The sequence below is a fragment of the Chinchilla lanigera genome, unplaced genomic scaffold (assembly GCF_000276665.1).
Source record: "Chinchilla lanigera isolate Chin_1 unplaced genomic scaffold, ChiLan1.0 scaffold00020, whole genome shotgun sequence".
NCBI classification, from domain to species: domain Eukaryota; kingdom Metazoa; phylum Chordata; class Mammalia; order Rodentia; family Chinchillidae; genus Chinchilla; species Chinchilla lanigera.
Window position 1 is genome coordinate 15165056 of NW_004955421.1, and position 14539 is coordinate 15179594.

Here is a 14539-nt window from a genome sequence, read left to right on the forward strand (position 1 = left end):
AAGTGAGTAGATCAGAAAAAGAATCACTGAAACTTAGGAATCCTTAGGGTACTCTACTTACACTTGCAGCCATAGAGCTGACCACGGACATAAAAAGCAGTTTGCAGGCTATTAAATAGGATTGCTGACATTTTTGTATACTGTGAAGAAAGTGCATTGCCTTTGGGAAGAAAAACTTCTAAGAGTTTACAAATAAACCCGAAGACCATAAACTCTAAATTCTAAACTAAAATCTGTCACTCCAAAACTGTTACAATAGAAGGAACAGTACTACCTTAACCTTAGGTAGGAAAACGAGCAGAGATCTTTCATCATTCACTTAATTCCTGGTCAGTGGAATTATCAGTCTTCCCATCAGCCCAAACCTCTACCAGCTGTAATATTTAGGGCAAATATGAAGTTCAAAGTCAGAAATACTTGACCACTACATCAACCACATAACAACAGGTATACATGAATTCGCAAGTGAAAACCTCATCAGTTACCTGAGATCAGGATTTCTAAAATGTCTCCAACACAAATGTAAACGTGTGCAGGAAAACCAGTGCACAATTATGGTCAGATAATCAGGTTCTCAAAGGCCTGGTAAAAACCCATACATGTCAGTCAACTCAGCTCCACTCTCCCGGATAAACACCTATTATTAAACAGTTAATGAAGTTATTACATTCAGCTTTCCTCCCTGTAGATCAGAAAATGCTTGTGGGTCCTCTGAGGTTAGCATGGAAAAAAAAGAGGCAGGGTGTACTGTGGTAAATAAAGTAATTCCACACATGAAGATATTCTGATTTATATTTTATTGCATTATGAAAATAATACATTTATTTGGCAAAGTAATCTAGGCTCCAAGTTGAAATAAAATTCTTAAGTGTACGGATCATTTTTAAAATGTGAAATTGATGTAGTCTAACCAATACATACTAGCATCCATATTAGATCAATAACTCAGGAAACCTAATTTTAATAATTCCACATGAAATTACAAGGTGTTTTTTTGCATTCATCCATTTTATGACTAGCACACATCTTGAGAACGGACCTTCATTTTTATCCAAATCCACACATTTAAGAAACTCCTGTTCAAAGACAATTTAAAACACTACCCCAAATTTTTATTTCCTTTGGTTCTACAAGTTGCATTTTCAACCTTAAGTTACAGTTTTCATAAACATTGTAGCAACTTTAGATTCTGCCCAAGTACCTTTATAAGTAAACTAATATATTACATTATTGGAAAAATTGATTTTACAAATGCAAAAGTGCATAGATACATGCCTATCTACACCAGCAAAATAAAACAGTCTGAACTTCAATGCTTTAACAGGCCACACCTTCTGGTCCAGGACTTCTAGAATACCTTTCCAAGGCAAGTGGTTATGGATTAATCCTTCCCTGGCAATTTCATTGCTCTGTCTATACTTCTGAAAGGTCTATTTGTGACAAACACTAAAGGGATTAAATTTACCTAAACATAATTAACATGACAGCTGTTTAAGGTCAAGAAACAAGTATCTTCCACCATTTAAGTCTTGCTTTTCTCCGTTTCAATCTTTTATGAGGACTTACTTTGAGTTAAGAAAATGTGCCTAAAACTAGCCTTTTAAAAAATTCATGAGTCAGTTACTATTCAAACTGACATTTTCATTGAGCAAAGCCTATTATGTGCACCTATGCATACTTGTGGAAATTTACTTTCAAATGGCCACTGATAAAAACAGCTGAACAAGATTCCCCAAATTAACTACAGAAGTATTCCACCTATCCTAAAGAAATTCCATCAGCATTCTACAATTACCTGTATAAACAGCAACAAGTTTGATCTATGATCAACATATGAATATCTAATAAATATTAAACTATAGATTAAAACGCAGATCTCTCATAGAGTTCAGTGATGTCATTTTGGTACATTCACCATTATTTGTACTTTATTTAATAAAGAAATACATTTGCCCTTGCAAAATAGCAATTGCAAGTTTACAAATAAAACCACAGACCTCAAGTCATGATGCCAAGTCTTCAACTAATACCAAAAGTAAATTGCGTTGTTTACAAATGGTCCATGGCACTACAATTAAAAAAAAATATATCAAAAGGTCACAGGAGCTTAAAGAATAGGTTTATTGACAATAATTTCATAAATATTCTAAAGAAAATTTCTAAACTTAAAAATGTTTAAAATCAGTTTTCATTGGCAAAATTTCCCTCAAAACAAGTCACTACAAATGAACATCACATTTAAAATTTGCTTCGTTTTGACATATTTTGCAAAAAAAAAGTTCTTCAAATTTACAATGATGTTTTCCCTCTCTTGGGTACAGTAAATCAAAATTCAGATTTCAACTACCAGGCATATTCATAAATATATTAACTAGCTGCTGTGAACCTGACAGTCAAGTCAGTCAGTAGTATATTACTCTACAAACATAAACGGAGCCAAATCATTTTGGTTTTTATAATCATAACAATTTTAAGTAGTCAAAACGCAAAACTTGTGGTTTCCCTCCAAATCACCCAAAGCATGAAACACAGTGTCAGAAATTGTTTGCATTAGTTTTTAAATTCATGTGTGTATGTCCAGTATCTGAAACTATAAAGGGGATTCTGTTGTGTTTTGATAAAAATGTAGTCAGATATTTCATAACATTAATATTTATTGCTTTATATGAATACTGTATTGAAAGCCCAAGCATTCAGTTTACACACAGAAATTATACAATTATATACCGCTTCACAAAGGCAGTGAACACATTACATTCTACAAAATCTACTTTACAGAAATTTAAAAATTCTAAATATCAAAAGGTACAGCTGAAGAAACAGGTATAAATTTGGCAGCCAGTAATTCTGACCGGGAAGTTGCAGCCTGCATGACTTTAAATATGTGAATTTGAAAATATTGAGTTTAGAGTAATTGTGCTTTGTGTTGATCTGAAAAATATAACACTGGCTGTTGGAGAAGCATGTTCAAAAATATTTCATTCACTTCAAAATGTCATACAAACTATGGTGGTTTCTATGTACCCCTACTGCCTCAGTCATTTTAGCTCAGGTACATTACTAAAGTAATATATTAATTCTCCCAGGACAGTGGTGTTTCATACCATGACATCTGCATTCTCTAAATAATTTAGAAAGAAATGTGATATTCACAATATTCAGAAAAGCAAACCAAAGGTTATAGAACTTGCTGGGTTTTTCTGAGATGGTCTCAGATCAGCTTCTTAAGCATTCATTGTACAAAATAGCTAAGGTCTGAACACAATTTCCAAGATAAAGCACATTTTCTCATAAATAATGAAGTCTTTTTTTTCTCAGGCACCTCTGAAGTATACAAAAGAATTTTAGTTTGAGCATATCTCTTGGAATGTGTTTAACCTGGTTATTTCAACAGACTTCGGATTTCCAGGGTTCCACAAGGGCCAGATTTTATTTGAATTACTCAGAAGAGAAAGAAAATGTCTTCTGAAAGAAGTGAACTCAATCATTACCAATAGAAAAAGTATTCACTGTATTTGTCTCTTATAGAAACAGAAAAATATAACATTTCCCCCCTTAGAATAATATATATATGTATATATGTTCCATTGTACACCGTCAAACAATAAAATCTGGAAACCAGCATGAAACCCTATAACTCACATGTTAAAATGTTGAAACTATGACCAAAATATGAAAACTCTACAGCTTCAGACAAGACAAACCATTCTTGCATATGTATAAACTAAATGTGATAATCTTGAAAAGATTTTCAAAATTATAATTACTTTCCAGTTTAAAAACTTCAATTCTAAATTAAAAAAAAAAATCTATACACAAACCACTGATTTGACCAGACCACCACCATCCCCCCCAAAAAAAGTCGGCGGTAAGCAGGACCCAGAGGAGCTGATATTCACAGTTCTTACATATACAACTCTTTGAGGATTTATCCTTAAAGTACTTTATTTTACAACCTGCTTCTCTTGTAAAACTAAAGGTCCACTTTATTACATAAAAGTTTTTTTTATACAGTGTAAAACCAGAACTGTATGTAAAATACTGTATCTAAATGTTTCTAAGTAGTTAGTCTTGTTCCATTGGTTCATCTGTGACTTCTGAGGTTTCCTCATCATTTTCCATGGATGATTCTGAGAGACTCACTCCAGTTTTACTGGAATTAGAGCTTGCTAACTCTTCTGTCTCACGGCAGTCTGAACTACTACTTACAGGGCCTTTATTTTCACTACCTTCAGAGTGTAAATCTTTCTCAGCTTGAAACAGATCTGATTCCTCCATCTGATTATTTTCCTCAGAAGTCTCTTCATTCACAGTTAAGGCATCATCAGATTCTTTTTCTTGATTTTTTCTTTCTGGGATCATGTCTCTTGATGTCATATAAGACTCTAAAAATAAGCAAATGTTGTTGTAGTTAAATTTTATTTTCAAAAGCACCTCCATAGTTAGGTTTCATGAATTCTGATATTCTACAATTCAAATCACACCCCCTGAAACTCAGCAGCAACTACACACAGGTGGGCGAAAAACCCAGAATCAGCATTATTAGGAGTTCCATTATGTTAAATTCTTTCATGAAAAAAAAAAAAAAAAGTACAAGAATTTGAGGATCTCCTTATTCCACCCCTTTACAGATGGTCTCTAAGTACCTTCTTCTTCTTCTTCATCCTCCTCTTCATCCTCTTCTGTACAGTGCCTGGTACAACTACTTTCTTTGTCTTTCTCCTGAGATGAAGACGAAGCTTCTGTTTCTTCCACCATAACTGAAGAAATCTCACTGGAGGTTGTCTGACTGGCTGTCCCTCTGACATCACCTTCTTTGTCAAACCTGAGTCTTTTTACCTCATGCCCCTCAGATTCCACAGTGTCTTCATCTGGATGTTTATTTTTTATAGGGCTCACAGAGGAAACTTCTGATTCAGACGCTGGAGAATCACTGTAAATGTTTTTGTAAAACGTCATTAATAACATTTTCTTCATTGTCTACGTTTTCACTTTTGAAGTTTAGTAATTTTTTAAAAATTGTATTTTCGTGTCAAAATTAAATTGTAACATCTGCATAAAGAGAGTGATCTGAAGGTAATCTAAATTGTTCTATAAACAGGGCGTGGCAGCGCACGCCTGTAATCCCAGCACTCTGGGAGACTGAGGCAAGAGAATCGTTCTGAGTTCAAGACCAGTCTGGGCTACAAAGTGAGCACAACGCCAGCCTCAACTGCATAGTGAGACCCTGTCTCAAAAAGACATACCTACGTACGTACGCATATACATACATACATAAATAAACTGTTCTATAAATACTTCCCATTAAGGCCTAGTCCAAGTTATAGGACTTTTCTCAGCAATCTTCCATCAAGTTAAATGTCCTTCTATAATAAAACTAGAGGTCCTCCAGATGAACATATACAAGTCTTCCTATTCATTTTGTCTTATGTACTTTAAAATAAGATGGAGAAAATTTGAAAGAAAATATAAAGGTTTCCTTTTATGATTTGCAATAAAACTATTTGAAGAATTTCAGTATCTTCTTTCAAGTAATTTTCAAAAGCTAGAAATAAAATGTGCCATGATTACTTTAAGACCCTCTATAAGCCATCTCTCAGGATATGCTAGCTGGCAAGTCTTTCCCTATCAGCCTGTAGTTTACTAAAGATACGAACAGAAACCACAGATCCCACAACTGTATTAAAGCTTTGTTCAGTACTCTCAGCGTAATACTACAATCACCTGCCAGTACCCAGGGCAGTGGTTCCAGGACCTGAAGGATTCCAAAATCTGAGGATGTTCAAGTCACTTACAAAAAAAAATGACCCTTGCACGCAGCACTTACACACATCTCTGCATATACTTTAAATCACTAGATCACTCAACACCTATTAAATGTAAATATTATGCCAGTAGCTGTTCTGCTGTACTGTGTAGAAGTAATGACAAGAGGAAAAAAATCTACACATGTTCAGTACAGGTGCAATGCTTCCCCAAGTGTTTTTGATACTTGGTTGTCTGAATCCACAGACATGGAAAACACAAATAGGGAAAGGTGAGAGTACACTGTAAACTGTAAATAATGCTGACAACCATTAATAAATGGTAACTTTCTGTGAAACATTTTTGATCTTTTAATATAAAACACAAACCTGTGATTTTTCTCTTCATTTTGCTGTAAAATTGACTCTTTGCTCTCTGTACTCTCAGGCAAACCATTTGTTGTCAAGGGGGCTGACAAAGAAACCTTTGGTCGATTAAGTGGCCTGGGTGTTCCAGGCCCATTTATGTTAGACCTATAATAAGATAAATCAGTATCATTTTCCATTTTAAAAAAATATTTCCTTCCCAAAGTATATTTATATGAAACATGTCACAGAAATACCTGCAGTAATTTATTTCAGATCCATGCCTTAGCAAGTTAACAAATTCAGTGCAGTATACCCTAAATTTGCTCCATAAAATATGCAATTAAAAAAAGTATACTAAGCTTGGTATTCAGAATTAGGAAAATGCACACTTTTAGTATTAAAAATCAATAATCTCACCTCTCAGTATAGCTTGGTGAATTTCCAGGAAACATAACACCATTCATTCGATTTAAACTGTTGGAATTATTTTTCCTGTAAGAAGATACACTGTTATAGTTTAAATCTTTAATTCTGATTAAGAACCTTGGGTCTAAAAGGATCTCACTATCACAGATCACTTCTACGAGAATTAAGATAAACTCACACTCAAGGGTGTAAGAAAAAAAACCAGTTCTTGAGAAATCATTTTAACTTCTTTCATGTTTTCCAGATTCCTTTACACCCATCAGTAAAACATGACATTTAGAAGGAATGTGATTCTTGTTTTTTTTTAACGTTTCTTTGCCAAACATTGCATTGTGGGATTATCTCATTTAGCAACAAAGGTGTATATGAGAGTTCTAAAAAAAATTCACTGCTATTGCTCATGAAAATAGAAGCAGTTTAACATTAAACCAGTGATTCTCATCAAGAGCTAACCTCTTCTCTCTGTATCTGACATCACCCACAGGACAGCTGGCTTTGTCTCAAACTTTAGGAGTAGGAGGAGATACTTCTAGCTTCTGTGGATAGAGACTGGAGACACTGACAACCCTGCAATCTCCAGGACACCTGTCCACAACAAAGCATTAGCTACTTCAAATCTCAACAGTTTAGAAAATGTTTAGAAAATGTGCTCTAAATCTCAACAGTTTAGAAAAAGTTTAGAAAATGTGCTCTAAATTTAATTCTTACTTTTCTACATGAGTCCTGGAAACGAGAAAGGCTTTTCCATTATGAAGAGGAATTCTGTAAGGAGCTATTCCAAACCTAGGAGTTATGCATTAGGAAGGAATCTAAGATGGTTATCTCAGGGCTCTTGAGTACCAGGACAGCATGTAAATCCAGCAATGTTGGAACTCTAGGGGCTAGGGATTTAGCTCAGCGGCACAGCACCTGCCTGGCAAGCACAATGTCATGAGTTCGATTCCCCGTACCGGAAAAAAAACAAAATAAATAAAAGAAAAAGAAAATGGAACTACAGTACATTACCAATCTTTTTAATCCATATATCTTCATTGAAAACACTCACATTCAGTAATATTCTACTCTGGGGACTGGGTAATAGGTACACAATGAATGAATACATGATACCATACTTAATTACATACATGTTTTAAGGACATATTAAAAATAATACAACCAGAATATAATAATATACCACAAATGTATAAAGATTTCAATACTTACTCTGAAGAAGGATAAACACAGCTAACAACCATGACATTCTGAAATAACAAAATTGGTGATTATTTCAGGCAGAAGTACTACAAGTGATTAATTTTAATCACTTAATTTCTCAAAATCATCCTAGTGTAAGTTTCCATTTATTCCATGTTTGCTAATAAGGAAAATAAATGGCTGAAAATAAAATCTGATTAAGCCAGGCATAGTGGCGCACGCCTGTAGTCCCAGCACTTGGGAGGCTGAGACAAGAGGATCCTTGTGAGTTCAAGACCAGCCTGGGCTACAAAGTGAACTCAAGGGCAGACTGAACTGCACAGGGACACCCTGTCTCAATGAATGAATGAATGAATGAAATAAAATCTGATAAAACGAAACCTAAAACAGGGGCCAGGGATACAGCTCAATGGCATGACACCTGCCTGGCAAGCATGAGGTCCTGAGTTCAATTCCCAGTACCGAAAAAACCCCCACAAAAACCCATAAAAAACCCCAAAACACAACACACAGCAACAACAAATATGAAATTAAACTTTTTTTGCTGATCTTTCTTTCCCCCAGTTATTATAGAACCCTAACACCATGCACTGGAATTATGCTTTCTTTCAAAGGCATTTAGGGACTGAAGTACTCAGCCTGAGTGTGAGGACTTTCCTCATAAAGCAATACTCAATCCAAAGCTTGCTGTGTAGGACCATAAACCCAAAGGAAAGAAACTCAAGACACTTTTTTTTAAAATAATAAAATACAAATGCTTTGTATTTTATCTCACTCACAGCCATATTATTCATATTTCAGAGAAGACTTTGAGTCTTAGATTAAGGAACTAGCCCAAAGTATCGCAACTACAAAGCACTGTAGTCATGATCTGAAGGCAGGGCCCTTGCCCCTGTGACTTACTACCTCTGCACTGAAAAATCTCCAAAGTGTGATTATTAAAAGGTCATTAAGCCACAGGAGTTTTCTGCCCTCTGGTAATCTTACTCAAATGAGGGCACAGAGGCTCAACAAAATATGTTATCCCATTAAGGCCCTAAGAACTATTGTAAATCATTGCACAAAGCCTCTAGATTCTGTTCCTAGATTAAATACATTGGTTTTGGACTCAGAACCTCAAAATAAACATTGGTCTATGTTTTTGGATCAATCACCTACTGCGAAGTAGTGACCCAGTAGTCTGACTTTGGTTCCCATAGGACTCCTTCACTTATTCTTCACACCAGACAGTGCCTTACTTTTCATTCCCTCAAACACCTTTGAGCCCTAAGTTGTTTCCTTTCTCCAGAATGCCCTTCCCTTATTAGTAACATTCACTCGCCAATAATCTGACCTGTGTATCTTTCTACTTGATAGGTAATTTAACCAAAACAGTGTGCCCTTGAACTCCAGAACTCTGTTAAGTTTGCAAAACACTATTATTAAAGCTAACATATCAACTGTTGAACATCTCAGGATCTTTAATATGTTGATATATACTATGGATATTTAAGAGGTAATAAGCTACTGTTCCAAAACTTTAAAATGATCACCTCTAATCCCAGGTTAGGGTTAAGGAGGCTGAGGCAGCAGGACTATTGCAAGTATGAGGCCAGCCTGGGCTACAAAGTGAGCTCAAGGCCAGCCTGAACTGCATAGTGAGACCCTGCCTCAAAAAGCCAAAATAAATCAGATCACCTCAGGCCTTCTGCCCCCTTCTATAAATTTCTCTGAAATATAAAACCTAACTTGGAAAAACAATTTGGGAAAAAGTCAAGACAGGCTAGAAAATCTATTTCAAGAAAAGTTGCCTGAAACAGATCTTACCCAATGTTCATTTCTGAAATCTGTTAGGTCCGTAGTTTAATGGAATGCCCATAATAAAGTAAGTACCTTTTCTACTCCTCTGAGGAACTTGTCTGTTCCTGTATAGTTTCTCCTTGGATCTGTTAGCAATTCACATAGCCGCTGAATAGTAAAAGGGATACTGTAAAAGAATACAATTTTATGCAGTTTGAGATCATTAGTTTTCAAGCATATCAGAAACATCAGCCTATTTTGGTAGATAAAGCTTTACTGAGTCACCCATGTTAAGCTACACAAGGCTACAATAAGGAAACAAAAGAAAGAGCCATTTAAAAACAGACAATAAGCATTGTCTTTTTATTTAACAAAAATAAGTTTCTTTGCGTTAAAAAGCAATTAAAAACATCAAAAAATCAAAATACTTCAAAAGTGATTTGAAAAATTATATATAACATTCTTAAACCATAATCATTTAAAATTAACAAGAGGTTAACAATAGTTTATTTACAAACAGAAAATTTTCCTCCATCATTGACACATGAACATTTCTTTAGATATTCAAACATTATGATTTTGTTACTGCACAGAATATAAGACATTATCCCAATGAGAAGGTATTTTAAATACACATCTGCTCCACTGTAACATTTTTATATACAGCCTATGTATTTACTCAAGCTTAAAATATAAACAAACATGCTAAAAAATTTGGTAAGGAACATACGTTAACTTTGCCAAGTACTTTTTCACATGAATGTAATTTTCACTTGATCACAGCAAATTCAAATCTGACATTAATTTGGGACAAAAAACCATTTTATAAAAATTTTAAAACTAAGTGTTTGTAAGTATCGGCATTCATCAGAATTTAGACAGCGAGGTTATATGTACTAGCTCTAACAACTGTAGCTAAAAAGTATAAACATAAATCTTCAGACTTCAGTGTTTGCAATACAAATCTATTTATTCTAATACAAATAATTACATACAACTCCTGATATTAATAGTTAACATTCATAATGTTCTTTTGTGTTTTTACAGGCAGGCTGACATAATACTCTCCAACAAAGTAAAATACCTAAATGAGTAACCCAGTTTCTTTTTTTCTGGTTTTTTTTGAGACAGGGTCTTGCTATGTATTCAGGCTGGCCTTGAGCTCACTTTGTAGCCCACACTGGTCTCGAACTCACCAATGATCCTCCTGCCTCAACCTCCCAAGTGCTGGGATTACAGGCATGCACTACCACACTGGGCCCCCAGTTTCTCTTAACTTCTGATCCTTTTTCTTTCACTGTACCACATATAATGAACAAAACCATCATTGTTTATTTTCTAGCTGGACAAACTACACTTCCTTCTGGTGTTTACAGCATCAATAACTTCTGATATAGTCTTACAAAAAACACGAAGATTTACAACAGTTTTGAAAACATTTAAAGTAAATATTATGCATACAACATTAAGTCCAAGAATTGATCTTTACTCAATTAGCATCCAAACCTAAAAGTGAGCAAACTACTCTTCTGTCTAAAGGATACACGTAAAAGATGAATAAAGTAGTGTCAAGATGAACAATCATCTTTAAAATGAGAAAGAAATACAAAGCACACCAACAGCATTACTAAAAATGAAACAGCAAACTTTCACACATTTTTATTCATTTTTAAAAACATAATTACAAATCTACAGTTAATATACAAAGCTGTACTTTCATCTTCACAAGGTGCATATAACAAACATCAGTTTCTCAATTATCCTTTCTGAAAGTTTAATTGGTATGCTCAATCTGTACTTACTGTGTATAATATGTATCTGAAATGTACAGCACAGATTTCCAAATATTAGCAGTACATACCTGCACCTCAGTCCCTCCCTCTTCTACTTCACTGTTCTCCTAGCTCTAAATACACTAATGTAACAAGTTCTTCCCATTATTTTATAACACTAACTAAATTTAAATATTAAGAATATATAGCAGCATTAAAGTGCCTGGTATTCAAACAGTACAAACCAGCAAATATTTAAATAAATATTAGCTATTTAAGCCCTTTCTTCAAAAATATGTTCTCTTTAGCAGATGCATACATTAAGAATAAACCATATAGGGCCGAGGATTTAGCTCAGTGGTGCAGAGCCTGCCTGACAAGCACAAGGTCCTGAGTTCAATTCCCCCCTAAAAAAAGAAAAAACCAGATAAACTACCCCCAAATGAATGCATCTGGTAAGACCATATGAGAGATTTGCTTTCTGTTGCTCTTCTATTATTGAACTTCCTGTTTAACATTTACTTAATGTTTTGGCTAATTTTCTGTAGAAATGTATGTAAAACCTTTAGGGTAACTGTCCTTATTTTACCTTCTCCTTTATACTTTACTGTTTCTAAACCTGTATCCAATTATTAGCATTGTACATGTTTGTGAGTATGTGGTGGGGGAAGCATGTGTTTAAATACTGTGGAGAGCAATAACAGCCTATAAACATTTCACCAAGTAGCCAATAGATGGCACTGAAGTGCTATACTACACTGTTACTTGAACAGGCTGAAATACAAGTATCCACTGGAAATACAAATATAATATTGAAAATCTCTTTACAAATGTTTGTACACTTAACTCTGTAAGTATGACAACTTACCAAAACTAGAAATGTTCATTCATGTTCAACAGCAGGACAGGGCTTATAATATAATAATAGTTATAATAATAACTGCTAATAAAATTTGTACATAGTGCTATGGACAAAGAATAAACAATGCTGGGAACAGCTGATCTGAAGCAGGTCTTTACTCAGAGGCATTAAGAATAAACCATAAAGGGCCGAGGATTTAGCTCAGTGGTACAGAGCCTGCCTGACAAGCACAAGGTCCTGAGTTCAATTCCCCCCTAAAAAAAGAATAAACCAGATAAACTAACCCCAAATGAATGCATTTGGTAAAACCATATGAGAGATTTGCTTTCTGTTGCTCCTCCCGGTAACACCCCCCCGCAAAAAAAGCACACCGAAGTTTATTCTAATTCGTGAAAAATGCTAAGGGCTTTCCTGGTTAAAAAAACTAAGACACTTATCCTAAGAATAAAAAGCAAACATGGGAGGCATTAAAGGACACGTTAAGCTGGCCTGGTGGCGCACGCCTGTAATCCCAGCACTCGAGAGGCTGAGAGAAGAGGATCATTGTGAGTTCAACGCCAGCCTGGTCTACAAAGTGAGTTCGAGGCCAGCCTGAACCACACAGCAAGACTCTGTCTCAAAAAAGAAATAAAATAATCATGCTGCTCACTCACTGTGAAAATATGAATCAGAAGCCTTAAATGTGGGGAAGAGGAGGAGGAATAGGATCTTCACTGGCAAAAATGTATTGGAAAATAACTTTGTTGAAAAATATCTCCAGTTATTTTAAAATGGACTCTGTTTATTTTGCAGAATTATTTTACTTGCCTATGAGATAAAAAAGGTATACAAAAGAAACTGAAAAAACTTGCATCTTACATGACTAGGTAGCATCTGTGTACAAACATACATGCTTACAAAATTCAGTGAAACGTTTTTAAAGCTCCACACATTAAGGATGCAAAAGCAGCAGATACTTTCAAATGGTATTACTCAAATACTATAGAAAAGTAATGCCAGTTCACGTTTAACGTAGAAATTGTAAAGCAGAATGGTTTTTTAAATGGCTAGCTCACAGGGAGAGCACATTCACACTGCTCTTATCTGTCTTCATATCTTGTCTGGGAAATAGGGACTTCTTAAGTACACTTCTTACGTAGTTGTTTATAAGTTATCTAACAGTGTCTAAAAGCTTTCAGGAAATGGTCAATAAACTCTTGGTCCCTCTATCATTTCGATTTCCTCTACATCTAACGAAGACTAGGAAGGCACATATGTTCCAAAGACCAATCACAGAATAAAGTCAAAAGTAGAACTCTGTCTTTAAAAACACTGCTGTTAATTCCAAAGACAGCAACTAACCATAATTAAATAGGATAATTTCTATATTAGCTATGCACCTGAATTTGAAAGGAATATGCCCCTATTCATTTAAAAAACAAAAATTAAGTCTTTCATATCTAAAAGCAAGGGTAATTCAAATCCTAAGAAAGTCACTGAGCATCAGAGATATAACATCCAAGCAAAAAGCAGCAACTCATTACTATATTTTTTAAAACTTAAAAATTTAGAGGCTGCTCTCAGTAGCAGAGCACTTGCCCGGTGTTCAGTTCCAGACAACTACAAAAACAAAATGACAAGATGGAAGGGGGGAAAAAAACAAAGTATAGACATGTCTAAATCCTAAAGAAACTTGTAAAATTCCTTGTATTTTCACCATAAAATGGGCCAGGGATATAGCTCAGCAGCACAAGTGCCTGCCCGGCAAGCACAAGGTCCTGAATCTGATTCCCGGTAACCCCCCCAAAAAAATCCTAACCAGAAAAAATGCACTTGACTAATATTGATCACAATTTTTTTAATGTGTGATGGAGATGTATTCCCCACTTCCTATTACCTTTAATTTTGCTATTTTTAGTCTGAGTTTTTCATGTAAAAGAAACAATGTGGTATTTAAGTTTGTGTATGATTTCTTTCACTTAACACTATGGTCTCAAGGTATGTCCATTGCCCTACAAATGACTCAAGTCTAACCTTTATGGAAAAGTAAAAAGTAAAACTCTGTCTTTAAAAACACCGCTGTTAATTCCAAAGACAGCAACTAACCATAATTAAATAGGATAATTTCTATATTAGCTATGCACCTGAATTTGAAAGGAATATGCCCCTATATAGTCCACTCCATGGACTATAGACACTTTTCTTTATTCGTTCATTTGCTGATGGACATAAGGACTGCTTCAGAGATTTAGTTACTATCCATCCCACAAAAAACAAAGATAATAAAAAAATTTTTTAAAAAAAGACATGTACATTTCACTCAGATTTCAGATAAAAATCAAACCATATAACCTCTGTCATAGAAGCAACCCCACCACACACACAAAACCATCAAGAAACAAAATATAACACTG

General features: G+C 34.8%; 1 protein-coding gene across 2 annotated transcripts in view; it reads right to left on the reverse strand.

Annotated features, from left to right (window-relative positions):
- Positions 1-780: 780 nt before the first annotated feature.
- Ppp4r2 (protein phosphatase 4, regulatory subunit 2) overlaps positions 781-14539 on the reverse strand; it is a 54674-nt gene continuing 40915 nt past the window's right edge. For both annotated transcript variants that reach the window (XM_005383766.2, XM_013513753.1), the window contains exons 4-9: positions 9606-9699; positions 7743-7780; positions 6531-6605; positions 6135-6278; positions 4647-4933; positions 781-4385 (exon numbers count right to left, since the gene is read on the reverse strand). In XM_005383766.2, coding sequence (XP_005383823.1) covers positions 4066-4385; positions 4647-4933; positions 6135-6278; positions 6531-6605; positions 7743-7780; positions 9606-9699 — 958 coding nt within the window. In that variant the 3' untranslated portion in view covers positions 781-4065. The remainder of the gene's footprint in view (positions 4386-4646; positions 4934-6134; positions 6279-6530; positions 6606-7742; positions 7781-9605; positions 9700-14539) is intronic.